General features: G+C 58.1%; 3 protein-coding genes across 8 annotated transcripts; 1 reads left to right on the top strand and 2 right to left on the bottom strand.

Annotated features, from left to right (window-relative positions):
• Nucleotides 1–1,724: 1,724 nt before the first annotated feature.
• On the bottom strand, nucleotides 1,725–4,609 carry KRTCAP2 (keratinocyte associated protein 2). The gene is given in 6 exon segments (XM_082614186.1): nucleotides 1,725–1,877; nucleotides 2,117–2,183; nucleotides 3,794–3,857; nucleotides 3,995–4,149; nucleotides 4,474–4,510; nucleotides 4,512–4,609. Coding segments are annotated over 6 exon segments (486 nt in total). The 5' UTR covers nucleotides 4,554–4,609; the 3' UTR covers nucleotides 1,725–1,756.
• Nucleotides 4,610–5,187: 578 nt separating this feature from the next.
• TRIM46 (tripartite motif containing 46) lies at nucleotides 5,188–14,935 on the top strand. Of its 5 annotated transcripts, none has more exons than XM_082614182.1 (10): nucleotides 5,188–5,319; nucleotides 6,706–6,967; nucleotides 7,208–7,551; nucleotides 8,220–8,363; nucleotides 8,484–8,579; nucleotides 9,279–9,532; nucleotides 9,805–9,926; nucleotides 10,920–11,222; nucleotides 12,058–12,355; nucleotides 13,797–14,935. In XM_082614182.1, the coding sequence occupies exons 1-10, from the start codon at nucleotides 5,257–5,259 to the stop codon at nucleotides 14,188–14,190; spliced, it is 2,280 nt and encodes a 759-aa protein (XP_082470308.1). In that variant the 5' UTR covers nucleotides 5,188–5,256; the 3' UTR covers nucleotides 14,191–14,935. The 5 variants fall into 5 exon arrangements, with proteins under 5 accessions (XP_082470308.1, XP_082470310.1, XP_082470309.1 ...); XM_082614181.1 differs by lacking the exon at nucleotides 5,188–5,319 and adding an exon at nucleotides 5,809–5,936; XM_082614184.1 differs by lacking the exon at nucleotides 12,058–12,355 and having other exon boundaries at nucleotides 13,797–14,018.
• A 1,138-nt stretch (nucleotides 14,936–16,073) lies between these two features.
• MUC1 (mucin 1, cell surface associated) lies at nucleotides 16,074–20,395 on the bottom strand. 2 transcript variants are annotated; one of them, XM_082615384.1, is made up of 7 exons: nucleotides 20,245–20,395; nucleotides 18,370–19,694; nucleotides 18,215–18,270; nucleotides 17,934–18,064; nucleotides 17,661–17,782; nucleotides 17,428–17,577; nucleotides 16,074–16,450 (listed from the first exon to the last, which is right to left on the bottom strand). In XM_082615384.1, exons 1-7 carry the CDS (start codon nucleotides 20,303–20,305, stop codon nucleotides 16,382–16,384), a joined length of 1,914 nt encoding a protein of 637 aa, XP_082471510.1. In that variant the 5' UTR covers nucleotides 20,306–20,395; the 3' UTR covers nucleotides 16,074–16,381. The 2 variants fall into 2 exon arrangements, with proteins under 2 accessions (XP_082471510.1, XP_082471509.1); XM_082615383.1 differs by having other exon boundaries at nucleotides 18,370–19,754; nucleotides 20,245–20,377.
• Between the last annotated feature and the right edge of the window lie 2,331 nt (nucleotides 20,396–22,726).

The raw sequence follows: 22,726 nt of genomic DNA on the forward strand, positions 1-22,726 counted from the left end.
TGATGCCTATGTAGTGGGTGGCAGCAGGTGCCCAGATCCCTTGACATTGTCCTGGCACCTGCTCGGGCTCTCCCCTGTCCTCCCCTAACCTGGCCCCACCCAAGCTCTTATCTTGGAAGGCATGGTGCCCTGAGGTGGCCAGATCCCCCAGCTGTGTCTATGCTCACCTGGGCTGGGACCTGGCCCTCTGCCCACTGCTCCCGTTCCAGGTCAGGAGAAAGTCTAGGTTTGACAAAGCGAGACCTAGAACTAACCCAGCCTCCCCGGAGGTCCAGGACCCATTTTGGACAACCTTTCCCCTCCCCAAGGGTCCCAAATACGGTAACGCCCCAACCATCACCAGGTAAGTTGGAGCCTAGAGCTACCATTCCCCCTCAGGAAGGCTCTGGTCTCCACTGAACTCTCTTTGCCTCCATTCCTAGACTGGAGGAGCAAGAAGACTTGATTCAGGCTTCAGCCCTTCCCAATGGGCCAGTCTTTCGGGTCCTCCAAGAGTTGGCTTCCACCGGAGAGACTCAGCAGCAATCCTCCCAGCCCTCAGGGCCAACAGGCAGGGAAGTGTTGCGAGTCTCCTGGAGAAATATGTGAGCTTGTGGCGCCCTCTGCAGGCAATGTGGGTAAACTGCATAGCACTCCCTCAGCTTAGGCATAGAGGAGAAAGGGTCCGGGAGTCCGGCTACAAATGGGGGTTTGGAGGGGGGGGCCTCTAATCCTTGACCAGAACTCCTTTGACTCACTTCTTCATCTTCACGGGGTCTCATTCCCAAACTCAGCCACATCCCATGTATAGGATTTTCTGTTCTAGGACAGGTTCTTTCATTCAACCAACCCACCAGTCCTCACTGCCCATTATCAGGCACTGTGGAGAATACAAAGCTGACCAAGGCACGGTAAGCACCCTAAAGCCCACACCACCCAGCAAGAGGGACGGTGCCTAGGTGCCCCAAAGGACAGACACTCTGGACAGAGAGGCACTCCTCATGGCAGAGCATGGACAGAGCAGGACCTGAGAAGTCACATCCCTCACTTCCATTAAGGCTGGCTCCAAGGTTGGTGGCCTTGTTCCTATCATTTTATGTATTCAACACTTTGCTAAAACTTAGGAAGTTTCTTAATTCCTTGGCTATGAGACAGAGGAGAAAAATGAAGGCACAGACCAAAGAGGATAGGGACAGTGATCAACCTGGGAGTCTTTCTAAACACGGGCATACATCCATGCTGAAGAACAGATGGGTCCAGGAGGGCAACATCAGTAGGGAACTCCCACCTGCAGACTTGGAGCAGAAGGGGCAGGGGGCTCATTTGCTCAGGGTGGGGAGCTAGAGTAACAAAGCCCTCACAGGTTAAATGGAACTCCACGGGGAGGTGCAGGGGTGAGGGGCCTTTCCCTCCCTTACTCCTCTGTTCCAAGATCTATTCCAGTTCAGATGGGCAGGCATTCCTGCATTGTAGTCTTTACCCCTTTTCCCAAAGGGCAAGACTGCCGATCATTCATGCACTTTTCTTCCATGAGACTCTTACACAAGTATATGCCACTCCAGTGCCTGGCAAAGTGCCTGGCACTGATGGCACTCAATAAATATTTGGTAAAAATGAACCCTGGAGGAAGGAAACCCCACCATCCCCAAGGTCTGAAAACAGCAAGTACCCATCTGCCCCAACATTCTGCACACCCATGCAGCCATGGGCAGGAGAGGCCCACAGCATATCACAGCTTACAGAGCTACAAAGAATCAACTTTATTAAACATTTAGGGTCAGTTTCTCTTTTTGCCCTTGCCCGTAACCTTGGCTGGTGTGAGGACTGGAGCTGTTGCCTGGTACAGAGTGGAAGAGATCTTGTTGATGTAGTACAGACCAACCATGGAGAAGATGAAGCTACAGGGTGAAGGAGAAAGGTCATGGTATCAGTGGGCATGCTGCCAGCCTGGTGCCTCCTAGAGCAGACAGATACCAGCATGAGGGAAAGAATCCAGGATCAGGTTTAGGAAAATGGGGAAGGGGACAGAGGGAGAACAGAGTGGGAGGGACATATGGGGAAGTCTGGAACCATCACAGGAGGACCGGGTGCCAAAGGACAGGATGCTACACCCCTTACTCAGCTGTCAGGCACTTACCAGGTGGTGACACAGACTCGGTGGATGAGGCCAGATGCAAAGAGAGCCAACAGGAGGCAGAGGAGAACTGGGGAAGCAAGAGAGGACGAGGAGGGTGGTCAGAATGGAAACACCAGGCATTCATATGTGGAGTCTAGAAGAAATCTGGGGTCCTCTGAATCTTGGGGGAACTGCTTGGAGGGGAAGGGCATGACAACAGCAGGAGGACCTCAGATGGCCTTATTGATGCCCAGAACACGGAGGTAGGAGATGCATGCTCATCACCAGCTCTGCCCCAAATATCACTTAACTTTCCTATCCTGGCTTCCCTCCAATAAAAAGGAAAGGAAAGCTGACAGCAGAATCTGAAGGGCAAGGCTTGCTCCCATTTGAGGAAGAGGGTCAAGGCCTTTCCAACAGAAGCCAGCCAATAGGGATCAATTCATTAACCTGGCTGGCTAGTTATGGAAGTGGAGGGCCTCAGTTCCTGGACATAAGTTGGAGAGCAGTGTCTGGGTACACACACCCATGGGGGCAGAAAAGGGTCTCAAGACATCTAGAGTAGGACTAGAGAGAAGGTGGGAGGGCAGATAGCAAGGGCAATCCCACCTGACCAGCTGGGGAGGGCAGGGCAGATGAAGAGGGCCAAATAGCTTGCCCCACTACAAAGGTTTCTTTCAGAAGCAAATGAAGACAATACAGTTAGAAATAAAATCTAACAGAGAGAAGTTCTGAAGCCGCTGTATGAAAGGACCTCCGGAAGCCTAGGTGGAAAGAGCAAAACATGAGGACAAAGAAACGAGGGCCACAGTGACAGGTCTTTGTTCTACCAGGTGAAGGCTTCACAAGAGATGGCATCTGCTGTCCATTTGGGGCATGTGGCATCCCTTAGGTGATCTGGCCTTGACGCCTAATTGGCTTTATGAACTTAATTCTCCATAAATAACTGAATCATCAATTCTTGATTAGAACCGTTTCAAAAGTAAAACAATCTGACAGTTACTCTACTTTGGTCAGGATTCCTACTGACAAAGAAAGCTGGTGTATCTAATACTTAGGCTCTTCACAATCATCTCAAACAGAGTTCACTAATATTGGGTCAATTTCACCTCGGAACCCCTCAACTGATTTGGCCCTTCTTCTTCTTTTTCTGGTGGAAACAAATAACATCCCTTCTTGGATGTATTCATTACAGGCCCAAACCTGCCTGTTCCCCTCAAACCTTCCCTGGGAACTGGCCAGGAAATAACTGAGTTTCTTGCTTTCAGAGGCCCTCTCTTCTAGCTCCAGTTCCGGGAGCTAGATAAAGTGCTGCATCCAAAAGCATCATCTGTCTCCAGACAGTCTTAATACACATATTTTTTCCTCCTAAAAAACCTTTACTAGGGCCTCCCTGGTGGCGCAGTGGTTGAGAGTCCGCCTGCCGATGCAGGGGATACGGGTTCGTGCCCCGGTCTGGGAGGATCCCATATGCCGCGGAGCGGCTGGGCCCGTGAGCCATGGCCGCTGGGCCTGCGCATCCGGAGCCTGTGCTCCGCAACGGGAGAGGCCACAACAGTGAGAGGCCCGCATACCGCAAAAAAAAAGAAAAAAAAAAAAAAAAAAAACCTTTACTGACTAAGCACCTGGAAATTCAGTACCGTGTTGTGGGAGGTTACTGGAGAGGGTTCAAATACTCAACCCCCAATTTTCACTTACTCTCAGGGAAGATCTTTGCTTGGAATCCTTTGCCAAAGACAAGATTCTCCAGATTATTGAAGGCCTGGGTTGAGGGAGTTAAGGAGTAGGACAAGCAATGGGGGCAGAGATGTGCGGCTAATGGGAAGGGTACAAGCCTGCGTGGCCCACCACCCTTCCTACCCTCAAACACCTCTGCCCGCTCCCCCGCAAAAAGGATACAGTGAGAGAGAAGACGAAAAGGCCGGAACCAAGCAGGCCGCCCTGGATGGTGAGCCACTCGGTGGAGGCCAGCTGGCGGCTGTACATCTGCATCCCAGCGAAGAGCAGCAGGGACAGGAGGGAGGAGAGCGCCAGCGAGGTGCCTGTACCCACCACTGGAGTGGAGAAGAGACGCAGAGTCAGGCCCAGCCCTCCCTCCAGGAGCCGCAGGCAGATTCGGCAGGTCCGGGAACTGGAAGGCCCAGCCACCTGCAAGCACTCCCGGGACTGCAGCCACCCTCCCCAACTCCCCACACCCCGCGGCAACCCCCAAGAATTCCTCAGTCCCGGACGCCCCGAACCCTCCGGCCCCGTGGAAATGCCCGTCGTCTGGAACCCAGGACACGTCAGCTCTGCGGGGAGAGGACCGCGAAAGCTGATCCGCCCAAATCCGACCTCCTCCTAGTCCGCCCGGTGGGGGACCCCGCTGGTCCTGTTACCCATCATGCCCTGCCCTCGGGTCCAATCCGCGCCTCTGTACAAGGGGAGAGCCGAACCGGGCACGGTTGGCTGTGCGCATGCGTCAGCCCCCAACGTGGACTTGCTTCTCCCCCACGTATTCCTCTTTCTCCCTCTCGGCGCCTGAATGCAGCGCCCTCTTCCTGCAGGGAGGAAATATTGCGTCCAAGAGCGTCCTTGGCCACCACCCTCGTCCCCCGCCCTTCCCCGCACCCAGAGCATCTGCTGCCTCTCAGTGCAAGCTGCACTTAACTCTTCAAGTCACTGTGCCCATGGACTATAGCCTCTAGACCACTTCTGTCTTCTTTGTCAATTATGTCAGCTTTAGTACCTGTTCCTCAAGACCACCTGCCCCATGATCATTGCCTTGATATCTCCCCTGGACTCTTGCCCAAACCAAAATCTAGTCCTTCCATTCTGGAGCCCATCTTTCTCTGAAATTATCCTTCTGCTTTATATGAGTAAGATTAGAAGCCAATGAAGAATTCGAACATAAGAAATGGCTCCCCCTCAAATACGATTCCATGTTACCCAGCCAACCCCACCCCACCCCCCGACCCGACAGCCTTCTGAGAACCACGTGGGAAAAACTATTTCCCACCTCCTACCTCGACCAGCGCCGCTCGAGGCTGGTCCCTGGAGCATGCGCAGTGACATCTCACCCCCACCCCTCCCCACATCCCCACCGGGCTCCTGCATTAAGCCCGGGGTTCGCAGCCGCAGCCGGGATCGGGCACACGGGGGCGGGCGGGCATGGTAGGGCCATGGCTGAGGGTGAGGATATGCAGGCCTTCACTTCCATCATGGATGCACTGGTCCGCATCAGTGTGAGTTAAGGTGGGGTCGAGGGGAAGGGGAGGGGGAGTATAGGGGTCCCGGGCAAGCCGGGACCTCGAACAGGTGGGGGTCCCGCAAGGTGCTGGGATGTAGACAGGGGGCGGGTGACGGCAGAAAGGACTGGGAGGGTCGGGATGCAGGTATGAGAGGGTAATCCCGGGGACAGCCGGGAGGTGAATGCCGTGAAGGCGTCCATCTGCTGGGGTGTGAGGAACATGTAGCTACCCGGACGCAGCGGGTGGCTTGGGGTAGCCTCCAGCCGTGCACCGGGGCTGGGGCTGCAGGGCAACGGGGCTATGCTATGAGGAGGGGGCGTGAGTGAGCTTGGATATTTTCCAAGAAAACTGAGGACGGGTGGGGGGCGAGGAAAGGGCCGCCCCACGGTGCAGTTCCCAATTTGAGCCCCTCCGCAAGACCCCACCCCACTGCACCCCCACTCAGGGCTGCCTCTGAGCCTTCGGTTGTCATGGCAACCCGGGCCCGGCTCTCCCAGGGGCGGTGCCAGCCCTGCTCCCCCCAACCACTTCCTTCCCCCTCCCTCCGTGTCCCTCCCTCCTTTGTGTCAGCTGCGCCCCTGACCGGGATGGCTGCGAAGAGAGGGACCAAGGTGAGGTGTGGGGGTGGGGCATAGCTTGAGGACCCCCGCCACCAAAAAAGGGAGGGGTACTTCCGGTGGGAGGGGGCAAGTAGGCGGGGCGCTCCTTTCCCCCTCGCTTGGGGAGGGGGTTGCGGCAGGCCGGGTTACCCCGGGGAAGGGAGCTGGAGGGCCGGATGGTGGGGGGCAAAAGGGAATGGGTTAGGAGGAGCCGGATGGGTTAGTGATGGGGAATGGAGCCGAGGGCGGCTGCAGTCTGGAGCCGCGGCTGGAGGACAGACTGGGTGAGCAGGAGGATGGAGAGAGCCTGGCTTTAGGGAGGAGTCACGCGGGGGAGGGGGGGGGCAGGGGAGTGCCAGAGAAGGGGGCGGGGGTCCGCACCGAGCTGCTGAATGGGCTGTATCCTTGAGAGATGTGCCTGGGGCCAGCGGCCCGGAGATGGGGGGATGGGGCAAAGGCCAGGTGAGAGGGGCTGCAGGTCCGGCTGGGACTGGGACAGTGAAGGGGGTGGGGCTTGAGGCTGGGGCGACCCGAGCTCCAACCATCCCTCCTCCTCAGGTCTGTAGCTCTGCAGGAGTGAAACAGAAGCAAGAGACAGGGAGCTGAGAAGGCCTGTGAACCAGGCCAAGGCTTGTGCTGGGGAAAATCCATAGCTTGTCTGGTCCCTTGTACTTGTCTTGTCCACTCCTGAGACCCTTTAGGTCTTTAAGGGGCAGTTGAGGGGCTGCTGAGATATGCCCAGGTGTCCAAGCTCTGATCCAACCTCCTGGCCCCTCCACAGACGAGCATGAAGAACATGGAGAAGGAACTGCTGTGTCCAGTGTGTCAAGAGATGTACAAGCAGCCACTGGTGCTGCCCTGTACCCACAATGTATGCCAGGCCTGTGCCCGGGATGTGCTGGGCCAGCAGGGCTACGTAGGCCATGGTGGGGATCCCAGCTCTGAGCCCACCTCTCCTGCCTCCACCCCTTCTACCCGAAGTCCCCGCCTCTCCCGCAGAACTCTCCCCAAGCCAGATCGCTTGGACCGACTGCTTAAGTCAGGTGGGGCTGGCACCTGTGGGGTGGGGGTGGGGATGCTGGGATGTCCATCAGGAAGATGGAAGGGGTCCATCACTGGCCAAGGGCATTTGTCTGTTTTTCAGGGGGTGGAGATACTGCCCATCCAGGCTCTAATGAGAGCTGCACTCTGGCACAATAGAAATTAATTTTTTAATTGAAAAGACTTCCCCTGCTCTGAGCCAGCTATAATTTTCACCTCCCTACTTCCCGGCCCATCCACAGGCTTTGGGACATACCCCGGGCGGAAGCGAGGCGCTCTGCACCCTCAGGTGATCACGTTTCCGTGCCCAGCCTGCCAGGGCGATGTGGAGCTGGGGGAGCGGGGCTTGGCGGGGCTGTTCCGGAACCTGACCCTGGAGCGTGTGGTGGAGCGGTACCGCCAGAGTGTGAGTGTGGGTGGCGCCATCCTGTGCCAGCTGTGCAAGCCCCCGCCACTAGAGGCCACCAAGGGCTGCACTGAGTGCCGCGCCACCTTCTGCAATGAATGCTTCAAGCTCTTCCACCCCTGGGGCACCCAGAAGGCCCAACATGAGCCCACCCTGCCCACCCTCTCCTTTCGCCCCAAGGTGAGCCAGCCCTTGCAGGGCCTGGGAAGGGAGGGGCATGGTGGTGCTGGGTGGGAGGGCATGCCCAGCACTGTGGGCTTCCAAAAGGGGATGGCCAGGGAGTTGCCATTGCCGAGCTCCTTTTTCTGTAACAAAAAGGCACTGGACAAATCTTTGAATGTCTTTGAGCCTCCATCTCATCCGCTGAATGAGGATTATAATATCTGCCCTGCAATATCTGTGCTTGCAGTGTTGTTGAAAGGATCACTGAGATAATGTTTGTGAAGGTTATTTATACACTAAAACGGTCTGTTATGCACTCATTCATTGAACAAATATTTATCAAGCACCTATGTGCCTGGTGCTATTCTAGGCATTGGGGCTACAGCAGTAAACAAGATTGCCAAGGCTAATTATTAAGCACAAGGCTAAATTTACCATCATTATTGTTATTACCACACATTTCTGTGACATAAATGAAGGGAGAAGCAAGGCTAATGCCTGGAGCTTGCAGGAAAGGCTCTCCTTGATGCCAGGGTGTACCACCAGGTGGCACCATGGAGCACCACCAGCTAAACTCCTCTCCACCCACATTGGGCCAGCAGAGGGAGAGCACCAAACTGCTCTGGTAGGTCAGCACCCTTACACACACCACTGGCTGACTGTCTCATTGCTCTTTCTGTCCCTAGGGCCTGATGTGCCCAGATCACAAAGAAGAGGTGACCCACTACTGCAAGACATGCCAACGACTGGTATGCCAACTTTGCCGTGTGCGACGCACCCACAGTGGCCACAAGATCACACCTGTGCTCAGTGCCTACCAGGCCCTCAAGGTGAGGACCCCACCTCACTCTACCCCAGTGCTGAGCCACACTCACACCCTCTCACACCTCCTCTGAACTGCTGGCTTCTTTGGAGCCGGGTGTGATGCCCACCTCTTTCTTCCCCCTCAGGACAAGCTGACAAAGAGCCTGACATACATCCTGGGAAACCAGGACACAGTACAGACCCAGATCTGTGAGCTGGAGGAGACCGTGAGGCACACTGAGGTGAGGGAGGGCATGGAGATGGGCCCTGGGCCCTGCCTGGGAGTGGGAGCAGGAAGGGGGTGTGGATTCGCACAGCCCAATCACCTGGTTGCAAGCTCAGGAAGCCCATTTAGGGTCCATGGATGTGTCGAGGTTCTGGTTAAACCAGGTCATCAGGAATAACAGTGCCCCAGGCCAGGTGGTACCCAAGGCTGCAGTGGAGACAGGGTGTCTATCACCCAGGAGAGGAAGAGCTTGAAAAGCCCCAGGGATGGAGCTCAGATGCCCTCAGGCTCAGCTGCCTGCTGAGGATGTTGCACATCCCTGGACCAAGGAGGGTGAGGTGATGGCTCTGATACCTTTTGCCAGATTGCTTGAATCAGCTGATATGGGAATGGGCGATAAGGATGGCACAGATGCTGAAAGATGTTAGTACAGTGCAGGTGGACATTAGTGTAGTCATGGCCTCTTATCTGGGGGAGTCCTTAAGGGATCAGGATTGATTATGGTGTGGGCATCCAGCAAGGTTAGCACAAATGGTCAGGAGTTGAGCCCATCTGGGTGTACAGGAGCCTTTGGAGCCATGAACCTGGCCCTATTAGAATGGGTAGGTAGGATTTCCCCAGATCCTTTGTGATCCTAGCCATGGCGTGGTGCCCCAGGAGTCTGGTGCAGGTGCTGCCTTCAAGAAGAAGATAGTAAGTGTTGCTCTCTGGGCAGGTGAGTGGTCAGCAGGCCAAGGAGGAGGTGTCCCAGCTGGTGCGGGGGCTGGGGGCTGTGCTGGAGGAGAGGCGGGCATCCCTGCTTCAGGCCATTGAGGAGTGCCAGCAGGAGCGGCTGGCCCGTCTCAGCGCCCAGATCCAGGAGCACCGGAGCCTGCTGGATGGCTCAGGTCTGGTGGGCTACGCTCAGGAGGTTCTTAAGGAAACAGACCAGCCTTGCTTTGTGCAAGCAGCCAAACAGCTGCACAACAGGTACTCAGGGGCATGGCACAGGGGCATGGGCTCCTGCGGGGTAGGGGCAGTCGTGGGTGTAGCCCATGTATAAGGCAATGTCGAGAGTACTGCCCGATGGAGAGCTGGGTCCTGAGGATTTTCACCAGGCCACACTGATATCAGTTTGCCCGAATGGACAGGGAAGAAGGCCCCCAGCAGATACCAAGGCTCTAGGGGCAGGCAAGGCAGAATCAAGGGGAAAGGTGGCTGCCCAGATGGCAGTGCCTGACCCTGGCCTGTCCCCATCCCAGGATTGCCCGAGCTACGGAGGCCCTCCAGATGTTCCGGCCAGCTGCCAGCTCCTCCTTCCGCCACTGCCAGCTGGACGTGGGGCGTGAGATGAAGCTGCTGACAGAGCTTAACTTCCTGCGAGGTGAGGAGATGGCCAGGCCCCGTGCCCAATTAGAGCCTTCCTCCCTTCCTCCCCAGCAGCGGGCCCGGGGGGCAGCGCCCGCCGGGGAACTCCCCAGCCTCCTGCCTGGCCTGGCCAGCCGCCCTGCCCACCTAGCCCACCCCACCCAAGCACACCGTCCCACCGCGCTCAGCGCCGCTTCTCCCTCTCTTTGTTTGTAGGCTGTGGCCACCGCGGACTCTGCTCCGGAGCACCCCAGGCAAGTCAGCGGCCCTGCCCCAGGGGTCCTGCCCCCCACCAGGCCCCCTGCCCTGCCCTGCCACTCCCACACAGCCCGGCTACCCACTCATGGCTTCCTTCTCTTTCCTGCCCTGACCAGACCCCATCCCCACCTTCCTCTCCCCTGACCAATGCCGTCTGTCTTTCATGCCTTCCTTTCTTAATCTTTGCCTTTCTGACCTTTTGTCCTTGTGACCTTTGCTCTCTAGACTTTCCTTCTCTTCCCCCTGACTTTGTCCCCTGCCATCAAGCTTTTGCTTGCCCTCTGTTGTCCCCTATTTTCTGTCTTGCTAACTCTTGCATCTATCTCCTCCCACTCAGTTCCCTCCTTCCTGTTCAGTGCCCTCTTGCCTGGGCTTCAGTGGCCGTTGCCTGCCTTTCCCTGGGGCTCCTCTTTATTCATAGAATAAAAAGGGTCATAGAAAGAAGGGACACCATGTGATCTCATACCCTCATTTGACAGAGGAGGAAACTGAGGCCCAGAAAGGGGACGTGACTGGCCTAAGGCCAGAGCAAAGGAGTGGCAGACCAGGACTGGCATCAGGCCTCCTGTCTCTCCTTCTCCCGTGGGCTCTGCCCTGCCCATTCCTGCCCAGGGCCCAGACAGGTGTCTTCTCCAGATCCCTCTCACTCACACTCACCCCCCCGGCTCCCGCTGCTTTCCCTTTTCCTGCTCACCCTCCATGCCAGGCCCGCGGCCAGGCCCTGACTGACCCCCGCTGTCTCTTCCAACAGTGCCCGAGGCTCCGGTCATTGACACCCAGCGCACCTTTGCCTACGACCAGATCTTCCTGTGCTGGCGGCTGCCCCCCCACTCACCACCTGCCTGGCACTACACCATTGAGTTCCGGCGCACGGATGTGCCGGCCCAGCCGGGCCCCACCCGCTGGCAGCGGCGGGAAGAGGTGAGGGGCACCAGCGCCCTGCTTGAGAACCCTGACACAGGCTCTGTGTATGTGCTGCGTGTCCGTGGCTGCAACAAGGCTGGCTACGGCGAGTACAGTGAAGATGTGCACCTGCACACGCCCCCAGCGCCCGGTGAGTGGGCACAGGGTACACTTGGGACCCAGGCACTGAGAGCTGGTGCTGGGTGGGCCCCGGGGAGATGGCATAACACAGTGCGTCACTCTCACTAGCTCTGAAGCGAGACTGCCTGAGTTCAAATCCCAGCTCTGCCTCTTGCCAGCTGTGTGGCTTTACACGAGTTATTCACCCTCCCTGAACTTCAAGTTCCTCTTCTGTAGGGATAGTAACAATACTTATCTCATAAGGTTGTTGTGAGAATTAAGTGAGATGATAACGTGTAAGGGCTTAGCTGAGTTTTTGGCTCAGGGTAAGGGCTCAATAAATGTTGGTAAAATGACTCTCCAGAAAACAGTGGGGACTCCGGGGTGTAGGCATAATAGAGAAGCATCACCACCCAAGTAGGGGGCAGAAGAATTAGGGGTTAAGTATAAGAGCCAGGTAAGAGCACCAGAGTGCGGGCTGGAAAATACAGGTGGATGGTGGTGGGATGTCACCAGGTGGAATGGACAGCAGTGGGGACCCTCCATGGTGCAGCCATGGGAAAGGGGTGGGAGGCAGCACAGCGAGTCAGCTGGGTCTGGGAGACTGATTTCTGTGCCCACTAGTCATCACTAAAACTCTTCCTGTGGCCCCATGCCCACTTGGGATGGGATGCCCCTTCTTTTTTCCTATGCTCCCCATTCCAGTTCTCCAGGCCCTGTTCCCCAGAGCCCCCTGCCCATCCCTTGGCAACTCGTCCCATGTTTTGAAATCTCCCAGTGTCTCGTGTTAACACCTCAAGTTCCCCCCCACTGCCAGTGTTTGTCCCTGAAGCCCTTCCTTCTGTCTCAACCCTCCCCAACTCCAGTCCTGCACTTCTTCCTCGACGGCCGCTGGGGCACAAGCCGAGAGCGGCTGGCCATCAGCAAGGACCAGCGAGCGGTACGGAGTGTTCCAGGGCTGCCCCTGCTGCTGGCTGCTGAGCGGCTACTGACGGGCTGCCACCTGAGTGTGGATGTGGTCCTGGGCGATGTGGCTGTGACCCAGGGCCGCAGCTACTGGGCCTGCGCCGTAGACCCAGCCTCCTACTTGGTGAAGGTGGGCGTCGGGCTGGAGAGCAAGCTTCAGGAAAGCTTCCAGGGTGCCCCCGATGTGATCAGCCCCAGGTCAGGCCTCTCTGGAAGGGTTGGGGGTTTGGGGACCTGGGTGGGGGAGCTGGGGACAGGGTGGGGGTATGCAAGGGGAGGACACACTTGCTGGGATGGAGCTGGGAGGAGATTAGGAGGAAGTAATAAGAGCCAGGCTGTGGGGGTGGCTGTGGTCTGGAGAAATGTGAGCTCAGTGAAAGAGCTTTGTGGACTAATATTCGGAGTGGCTGGGGAAAGGGACAATAGTAAAGGGAGCCATCTCCACTTCCCTCCATCTGTCACTCAGGCTAAAACACCATCTCTCCAAGTCTCCATGTCCTTTCTCCCTAACACCCCATTTCCAACATCCTTTCTCCACAAAGCCTTTTCCCTCCAGTACCTCCTTCACCCACATCTTTTCTCAACATCCTAAAATTCTTCCCTCCAACTTTCCATCTCCATATTGTCTCATCCACAACATCCTGTTTAACACCCACCCACACATACTTTTCTCCCTGACCCCTTCCTCCCCAGCACTCTATCCCCCAGTACCCCATTTCTTTAAAATGCCTTCTTTTCGACACCAGTTCCCTCTTAACCCTATGGTCCCCAAAACCCTGCATCCCTCTAACATCCTTCATCTAAGGCACTGATCTGCCCTCATCTCTCTCCCAACATCCACCTTCCCAGCTTCCTTTCTCTGTTCTCCCCCTCTCCCCCAGTACCTTAGTCACTAACTCCTCATCCTTCCAAGATTCTCTAACCCTCAAAATGCTCTCTCAGCATGATATCCCAGCACCATTTCCTCACCACCTTCCTGTGTTGGAAGCTCTGCATTTCTTCAGTGTGCTTTAGCAATACCCTGTCTTTCTTCTCCTCCCCCCACCTCTCTGGCCAACGTGCTTTCCTTTCAACACCACTTTCCTACCAAACCAAACTCCCAGCCCTATATTCTAACCCCTGTCTCTTCAACATGTTTTCTTCTCAATGTCCAGAATCAATTCTTTTTTTTCTATTTATTTTTTAATTTTTTAAATTTTTGGCTGCGTTGGGTCTTCACTGCTGCGCGGGCTTTCTCTAGTTGCGTCGAGCTGAGGGCTACTCTTCGTTGAAGTGCGCGGGCCTTCTCTAGTTGCGTCGAGCTGAGGGCTACTCTTCGTTGCAGTGCGCGGGCCTTCTCACTGTGGTGGCTTCTGTTGCGGAGCACGGGATCTAGGCGGCGCAGGCTTCAGTAGTTGTGGCGCACGGGCTTAGTTGCTCCGCGGCATGTGGGATCCTCCCAGACCAGGGCTCGAACCCGTGTCCCCTGCATTGGCAGGCAGATTCTTAACCACTGTGCCACCAAGGAAGCACCCCAGATGAATCCTTTGAACCACTTACTCCCCAACATTCCATCCTTCCAACATCTCAGCCCTCTGGTACTCCCTCCCCCACACACTCCACCCCCCAACGTCCTCCTACCCAACGCCCACCCCTGCAGGTACGACCCGGACAGTGGGCATGACAGCGGTGCCGAGGATGCCACAGTGGAGGCGTCGCCACCCTTCGCTTTCCTAACCATTGGCATGGGCAAGATCCTGCTGGGGGCTGGGGCCAGCTCAAATGCAGGGCTGACAGGGAGGGATGGCCCGGCGGCCAGCTGCACAGTGCCCCTGCCGCCCCGCCTGGGCATCTGCCTGGACTACGAGCGGGGTCGGGTTTCCTTCCTGGATGCTGTGTCCTTCCGAGGGCTCCTGGAGTGCCCCCTGGACTGCTCGGGACCTGTGTGCCCTGCCTTTTGTTTCATTGGGGGTGGTGCAGTACAGCTACAGGAGCCCGTGGGCACTAAGCCCGAGAGGAAGGTCACCATTGGGGGCTTTGCCAAGCTGGACTGACCTTTCCAGGCCTCTCCTGGGCCCTGGCCTTCCAAGCCTCCTGAAGCTGGGTTATTCCTCCCGCAGCTTCTCCCTCAAACTCTTCCTGCCATGTGGTCCTGTCCCTTCCCCTATGTCTGTGTCTTCCCAGGGCCTTCTCTTGACCAAGGGACTCTCCTCTGCTCACCTCTCTGGATGTCCCCCATTCTCTCCACTGCCTGTTAATCCAGGCTCCCACTCCCACATCTCTGCCCCGTGACCTGCCCTTGGCATCTTACCCGAGTCAATGGAGACAGCCCCTTCCCCATCCCTGCCCTGTGCTCCTCCCCAGGCTGATTGGGAGGGAAGGCACCTGGAACACTGGGCATGCTCCCCAGCTCTGCCCTCTGCCCTGCCAAGCTCCCTGACCCATCCATGCTGAACTACAGCTTTGGGGCGTGCAGGCTTTTTGGCTGGACACTGCCCAGGCACTCCCTGGTGAGGGGAAAGGGACCCTATCATCCTGCTTTATTTATTTGGGTCCCTGTACCCCCAGCCGCATGCCTCTTATCCCCCTCTTCTCCCTCTTGCATGCTTTACCTGTCCTGCACCCATGCCAATGTGCCAAGTCTCCCTTGGGGAACCAGCTGAGGTTGAGTCTCCCTACTGGGTTGGGCCTGGCAAGGCCTCTGGTGCCCGCTGTTGCCTCCCCCTGCGGTGAGCACTGCTAGGCCTATGTCAAGCAACAGCTGTTATTTTCATGGTTTATAAACAATAAACTGTGATGCCAGGCCTTCCTGTGATGTCTTTGCCTTCCCTGAGCCCATTCCTCTTAGTTTCTGTGCTGCACGTGGCAGGTGGGGCGGGGTGGGGGGCGCGGGGATCGAGGGTTCCCTGCTATAACTCAGAGCAGGGGTGCACGGTGGATCTGGCGCCTGAGGGAAGGAGGTCCCCAAGCCCGTCGCTTCCCCGCCTTCTGCCACACCTGTACCCAGCCCAGGCACGAGCCGATCGTGGCCGCCAGGGGGCGCCTCACTCCGGTGGCTGTTTGCGTCAGCCCCGCGATGGGGCGTCCGGGCGGCGGCGCCAGGCTCTGCGGGAATGCGATTGAGGGGGCGGGCCCCGTGCCTGGGCCCAAAGGGATCAGGGAACCAGAACGACTTCCCCATTCCCCGGGTGCTGGGTAGCCGACTCCAGAGCCAGAGGCGGGCGGGGCGGCCAGGGAGGGGCCCGGGCCCGGTGCCAGCCCCCGGATATGACATGGAGCTTATCGTGGCCCTGTTGACTCTGCAGCTGTTATCGCCGCCCGAGGACTTACTTCACACCCGGACAGCTAAGAATAGAGCCGCCTGGGTGCACCGTGCCAAGGGGAGAGGAGGGCGCGGGAGTGAAACCCAGGCCCGGGGAAAGGGGAAAGCTACGGGCGTGCGTGCGGGCGGAGCTGGGTCACGCTGGCCGATGGAGCCGCCGGGTTTCATTTCCTCCTTCCTCTTGAGCCGCCAGCCATGCAGGAGAGGTGACAGAGGTGACTCGAGTTCTTCCACCAAGCACTCCTGCGCCCCAATGTCACCTACTTCTTAAGTGAACCCCGCTCCTTCTGGCCTTCTTTCCTCCCTCTCCTTTCCCAAGGCCTCTTCCAGACCCCCTCACACACATTTTGACCGCCCCTCTATCAGCAGGTCACAGAAGACAGACCAAAAGTTGGCGGTTGGGCTTCCCTGGTGGCGCAGTGGTTGAGAGTCCGCCTGCCGATGCAGGGGACACGGGTTCGTGCCCCGGTCCGGGAAGATCCCACATGCCGCGGAGCGACTGGGTCCGTGAGCCATGGCCGCTGAGCCTGCGCGTCCGGAGCCTGTGCTCCGCAACGGGAGAGGCTACAACAGTGAGAGGCCCGCGTACCGCAAAAAAAAAAAAAAAAAAAAAAGTTGGCGGTCAGCGCAGAGGAGGCCCGAGTTTTATTCAGCCATGTTCAGGTTCCCACTACCATCTCCCACCTGTCCGGGCCAGTCTTCCTGGGAGCCACTGCCTCAGGCTTGTCCCCAGGGGCTCAGATGGGCTTCGCCAGGGCTAAGATGGGTTAGGGGACTTGGTGGGGGCCTGTGAGGGAGGCAGCCCACCTGAATGCCCAGCTCACCAGCCCAGAGCAGAGTTGGGGGCAAGGCGGGGGCTGCAGCAGTGAAGAAACCCAGGGAGGCAGTCGGAGCTGGCTGGATGTTCAGCAGGCAACGTGCCCCTACAGGTTGGCGGAAGTGGCTGCCAGGTTCGCGTAAGAGAGAGTGCTGCCACCGTTGCCTGCAGAAACCTAGGTAGGGGGAGAAGGGATCCAGGGTGAGGGGCAGAAGCTTTCCTGGGAGAAGCTTCCTCCCCAAGGCCCCTGGATGGCACCCCGTGGCTGGGGTGAATGGTCCAGGCGCCTGACTAGCTCTCAAAGGGTTAATTTGGAGAGAGCACCTGCTGGTCACCACCGGCAGCCAGGTGACTGTAAACAGGGCCACTCCTCCTCCTCCTCCTCCTCCTCCTCGAGCTCCCCTTCCCTCCCTCCCCTCGGCTCTTATCAGCTCCCCCTGCTTTCCCCTTCTGCCCCTTTCCCCCTCCATTCTCTGCTCCTCCAGCCCAAGGAGGTGTGTGTTTGTCTGTAAAACTGGAAGAAGGAAGTCCCCAGGGGGAGGAAAAATGGGGTCAAGAAAAGGAAACTCCTCTCCCCTCCCCCACTTGGAGTGGCTTTCCAGCCCCAGGTGGCCAAGTAATTATTTACTAGGTCCTGGAGGGAAAGGAAGAAAGAGGGAGGAGGGGTCTGTGCTTCTCCGGAGATTCCCAAGAACCTCCCCCTCACCCGGCACCCAGGCTTACCTGGCTTGGTGAGACTTCTTCCCCAATTCAGAGACCCCTCCTCCCCACTAGTCTGTCTCAATCTACCCTCCATTCTTAGGAGACAAGCTGGGGCACAGGTGCTCCTCCCATGAAGGGCTCCCCTGGGCGCAGTGCCCCACTCATTTCGCCTCTGGGCATCCCAGTGAACAGCCCTGGCACCAGTTCAGCAGAGCAGTGAATGCTCTTCTGGGAGTGCTGGTAGTGGGGGCACCCCCTACTGAGGTCCCCCTTCTTCCATGGTCTCTTCCCAAGGCCTTTCCCCCAGAACTCGCCTGACCTCCAACCCCAGCCTTGTCAGGCCCTCACTGCCTACTGTCACTCTCACCTCTTCTAAGTTCTTTGGGCTTTCCCAGCACCCTTTCAGAACCCCTGCCAGCCAAAGCCTCTGCCTCCTTCCGCCATCCTCACCTCCTCAAAGGGGCTCCGTTTGGTACTGCCAGGGGGCACATAGCGCCCATGGGTGTGGTAGGTGGGGTACTCGCTCATAGGATGGTAGGCATCTCGGATTGGAAAGAGGTCCAGCTGCCCATAGTTCGTTTGTCTGCACTGACACACAACCTGGGGAGATAGGAGGTAATGGGGGGCATGGGGGTTCCTTCTAGCAGAGGGACTATCGTCAGGGCTGGGGACTGAGCACTTACCAGGGCAATGAGATAAATGATGGCCAGGGCAACCAGAACACAGGCCAGTACCAGCAGGGCAATGCCCCAGCCAGGCACCCCAGACCCAGACTGGGCAGAGGAAGGAAATGATGCATCACGCACTAAAAGGAAAAGCAGCGGTCAGAGCACTCTCTCAAAGGAGGTGACCCTCCCCTTATTAGTGCCAAGAGGAAAAGCAGGAATCCAGATGCTGGAGAGAGAGAGGGTCCCGGGCAGTGTGGTGTTGGCTGGCAGCTGGGGAAGTGCTCTCACCACTAGCTCCACTGATGGTCAGGTTATATTTGACTGCTGCTGCTTCAAGCTGACCAAGCTGTCTCTCCACGTTGTGGGCAGTGGTACCCTCTCGGAAGACCAAAGTTAATTTTATCACCACAGATCCTGGCCTGGTCAGAGAGAAACAGGCAACTCAGCCATGGGTCCCAGCTTCTGGGTCAGCACACCACCCATGCCCCGCAACCACAAGCACACCAGCCCCTCCCACAGTCAAGACAATATCCACCCATCCCACATAGAGTCCACACCCAGAACTGTACCTGAACTCGATGTCTGAGAGGCCCAGAAAATCCTCTTGTTTATAAGTCTGCACAAACTGGGGTGAGAGGGAAAGGACTAAGTTTTGATGCAAGGTCTTCAAAGAGTTCTGAAGGCTGCTTCAGGGGAGCACGGTGGAGGAAAGGCAGCTACTCACCAATACAGAAATGCTTCTCTGCAGCTTCTGGTAGTAGCTGGTGCTGGGATTTTCCAGGGAAGAGTTAAACTGGAGGTTCGTAATGCGAAAAGACAGGAAGAACAGGGAGACCCTAATAGGCAACTGCTGAGAAGTCTTATGATTGGAGGAGGTGGGAGGTACTATGCTCTGGTTAGTGCTGCTGGCAATTGTCCCGGTAGTGTGGCTGGCAGAAATGGTGGGAGTATAAGAGCTGGGAACTGTGGTTGGAGTGCCCTTGCTGGCTTGGGTCATGGTAACCTTAAAAGAGGTGCCCTCGTGTGCTGTAATAACTGATCTTGAGGCAGGACTGGTGGTCGGAGGTGAGGCGCCACTGGTGGCCCGGGGTGAGGTGCCACCGTGGACCGGAGAGGCAGCCGAGCCTGAGGCAGGGCTGGTGCTCAGAGATGAGGCACCACTGGGCCTGGCAGGTGAAGTGCCACCGTGGACCGGAGAGGCAGCCGAGCCTGAGGCAGGGCTGGTGCTCGGAGGTGAGGCGCCACTGGTGGCCCGGGGTGAGGTGCCATCGTGGACCGGAGAGGCAGCCGAGCCTGAGGCAGGGCTGGTGCTCGGAGGTGAGGTGCCACTGGGCCTGGAGGGTGAGGTGTCACCGTGGACCGGAGAGGCAGCCGAGCCTGAGGCAGGGCTGGTGCTCGGAGGTGAGGTGCCACTGGGCCTGGAGGGTGAGGTGTCACCGTGGACCGGAGAGGCAGCCGAGCCTGAGGCAGGGCTGGTGCTAGGAGGTGAGGCGCCACTGGTGGCCCAGGGTGAGGTGCCATCGTGGACCGGAGAGGCAGCCGAGCCTGAGGCAGGGCTGGTGCTCGGAGGTGAGGTGCCACTGGGCCTGGAGGGTGAGGTGTCACCGTGGACCGGAGAGGCAGCCGAGCCTGAGGCAGGGCTGGTGCTCGGAGGTGAGGCGCCACTGGTGGCCCGGGGTGAGGTGCCATCGTGGACCGGAGAGGCAGCCGAGCCTGAGGCAGGGCTGGTGCTCGGAGGTGAGGCGCCACTGGTGGCCCGGGGTGAGGTGCCACTGTGGACCGGAGAGGCAGCCGAGCCTGAGGCAGGGCTGGTGCTCGGAGGTGAGGTGCCACTGGGCCTGGAGGGTGAGGTGTCACCGTGGACCGGAGAGGCAGCCGAGCCTGAGGCAGGGCTGGTGCTCGGAGGTGAGGTGCCACTGGGCCTGGAGGGTGAGGTGTCACCGTGGACCGGAGAGGCAGCCGAGCCTGAGGCAGGGCTGGTGCTCGGAGGTGAGGCGCCACTGGTGGCCCAGGGTGAGGTGCCATCGTAGACCGGAGAGGCAGCCGAGCCTGAGGCAGAGCTTTGGTTACTCAAAGCCTGTACACTACTGTGTGGGGTTGTATCAGAGACTGTAAGAAAGATTGTTAGTGTAGGGTTGGTGGCAGCTGTCAGAAGTTGAGGTTACAGAGTTGGGTTGGGGGACAAATCAGCACAAGGAGAAAATACATTCTCTGGCATCTGAAGAAGTAATGCTAGGAGGATTTGGGGAGTGGCCCCTAGGTCAGCCCTCCTCCTCCCTCCCTGCTGGCAGCCTCCCTCCTTCTTCCCATATCTGTCTGCTCCTGGCTTGTCGGGTTTCTCCACTCCTAAGATTTACCTCTCCTGACTCCACCCCCACCCCCTCCAGACTTCTTTTCAGGACGTTCGCCTGCCCCTGGCACCCACTCTCCTGGGGGGCTGTCTCTTCTCAGCCTGTCCTTAGCCTCACTCCTTTATTCTTTATTCTGGCACAGACTGGGCCACCCCTGTCTGCAACTTCTGCCTCTTGGATGCCATCTCCCAGGAAGCAAAACCCACAGAAAGGCTGGGAAGACCCCCTCCCCACCTTGCGCCCCTCACCTGTAAGCACTTGGAATAGCAGCAGCAGGAAGAAGAAAGGGGCCTGGATGTCCGGTGTCATGGTGTTGGCCAAGTGGTGGGGAGGGGGCAGAACAGACTCAGGCAGGCAGTGCGCATGAGGTGGAGCAGGCACAGCGCCTGCTGATTTATACCGGTCCCCCGCCCGCCCTAGGCTCAGCCAGAGCAGGTGACAGGTGACAAAGCTCCGCCTCCTCCCCCTTTCCCTACCTCCTACCTCTTCCTCTTCCTCTTCCTCCCCAACCATTCCTGGCCCCTCAAATAGGGTACGTGGGCTCCAATCACTCAACCCTCTGACAACCTGTTTGTTTTCCAACTGGCCTCCCCCTTTCACCAACCACTCCCTGGCTCCAGAAGGCGGTGGAGGGAGTCTGGAACCTGACCTGGGTCCCCATGGTCCTATTTTAGCCCCAGGACAAGACAAGGTGAGAAAAGTAACAGAGAAAGTGGGCTAGGTCAAAGCCGGGAAGCTCATCCTCAGGTCCCCCGCACCATTGCCCCATTCTCCCTGGGTCCCTTGGAGTCCCACTCTGGGGGCTGAGAAGGAAGGGGAAGGCTCGATAATGAGTAAACTAGGTGCTAGTTTTGGACCCCCTCCACCCCACTACTTCCCGGAACAGCCCCACTCTTCTAACCGCTTCCTGTCCCGTTCCACACACGGTTCTACACTGAAACCCACAGTACAGGCCCCTGCCGGCCTTTCCAGCAGCCTGAGTTCCTTCTTTGACTTTCTCCCGAGAAGGGGAAGGGGGAAGAAATTTCCAGTTAAAGAAATATGAAATCTGGGTTCGGCCGAACCCTAGGGTCTTTGCTTTCCCAGTCCTCCACCTTGTAGCGGCGGCTCGCTGGCCGGGCTCTCCTGCCCTCTAGCGGTCACCGGGAGCCTCACCGGGCCTGCCCGAGCGGGCTGAGGGGCTGCCTCGTCCGGGGAGAGGAGGTTGGGTGGCGCTGCCTAAGTTGGGGCAGAGAGAGGCTGGGGAGGGCAGGCCCGGGCCGGAAGAAGAAGCAGTGGCTTGGACAGAGAAGGGGAGGAACACACTGTACCATCGACGGAGGGGCTGGAGCTTTAGGAGGGGACTCAGGCGCGTGGGGGCGGTGTCTGGAGGAAATGGCGCTAAGTGGGTGGAATCCTGAGTTAACACGGAAGGGGCACCGAGGTATTTGGAGAGGGCAGCGGAATGTGGGAGGGAGAATGGGACAGATTAGTTACGTATTTATGAGGCAGAGAATAGGTGGGGCGACAGAATGGTATTTAGGGGCACGGAACTATCCTTTGTGGAGCAAAGTGGTATTTGGGGCCGGTGGGCACAAGGTGATGGGGGTGGTGCAAAACCATTTGTGAGCGCGCATGATTTGGGAAGACCAAGTGATATTCTGAAGGGCAGAAACACGTGGGACCAAGGAGTATTTGGGGCCACAACGGCGCACATGGAGCTTATCGAGTCCCATCTGGAGGTCCTGGGTTGCGGTCTAGACCGACAGAAGCAATTACGTCCGCATTAGGAAACAATTCTTAGCCCCAAAGAATACAGATTGAGAAATGAATTTTAAGAACACTTCGGTGCGGCAGGATTGCAGGGAAGCCGGGGAAGAGGAGAAACACCACAGCTCCCAGACGCGCGCAACTCCGCCGGCTCGGCGCGGCATTGTGCGGCAGCCGGACCTGGGGGCGGGCTCGGGGCCGGAGGGCGTTTACGTCATCGCGCCCGGGCGCGGGCCGAAGGCGGGGAAGCACCCCCACCCGCCGGCTAGAGAAAGGGCGAGTATCTAGGTGGGAGGCCCCAAAACTTCAACCCCTGGCGTTGCCAGGCAATAGCCATTCAGTTCGGTTGCTGGGACACGCGTCACCATGGCGACGGCTCCGCGCCGCGCAGTCTGAGTATTTAAAGAGCAAGCGCGCGCAACGCCCCGGCGTCTGAAAGCGGCCTTCCGGGATATCGCGGTCTCCCCTTCTCCCCTTCTCCCTCCCCTTACCACCCCCTTCACCCTCTTCCGGGCGCCAAGTCTGTCTGGCCTCCAAGGTGAACCTAACTCCCCAGCGCGTCCCGGGTTCTCGGGCTGGTCCGGCTTCAGGCGGTGGAGAGCGGGATTCCGGGCCCCGGGCGGGCGGGAGGGACGGGACGCGGTGCAGTGTTGTTCTTTCCCCCGCCAATATTGCACTCGTCCCGGCCTCCGGCCCCCTCGGCCCCCCGGCCTCCCCCTCACCCCGAGCGGGGCAGCCCCAGCCCTCCTGGCTCTCGAACCCGGCTGCTCTAAGATAGACTGGAGTGTCGCCGCTGCCACCGTGAGTAAGTGGGGCTGGGAGGACTTTAGCCATCCTCCGACCACCACCCCATCCTTCACCTAACCTCCGTCCTTCACCTAACCCCCGTCCAGCACCTTCCTCACCGTGCCCCAGACTCAGCCAAATTTCCTCTAGATCTCTAACTTCCATTCTGCTAGTCCTCTCCCCGCCTCAGGTTTT

Source organism: Mesoplodon mirus (genome assembly GCF_964341445.2).
Source record: "Mesoplodon mirus genome assembly, chromosome: 3".
Lineage (NCBI taxonomy): Eukaryota > Metazoa > Chordata > Mammalia > Artiodactyla > Ziphiidae > Mesoplodon > Mesoplodon mirus.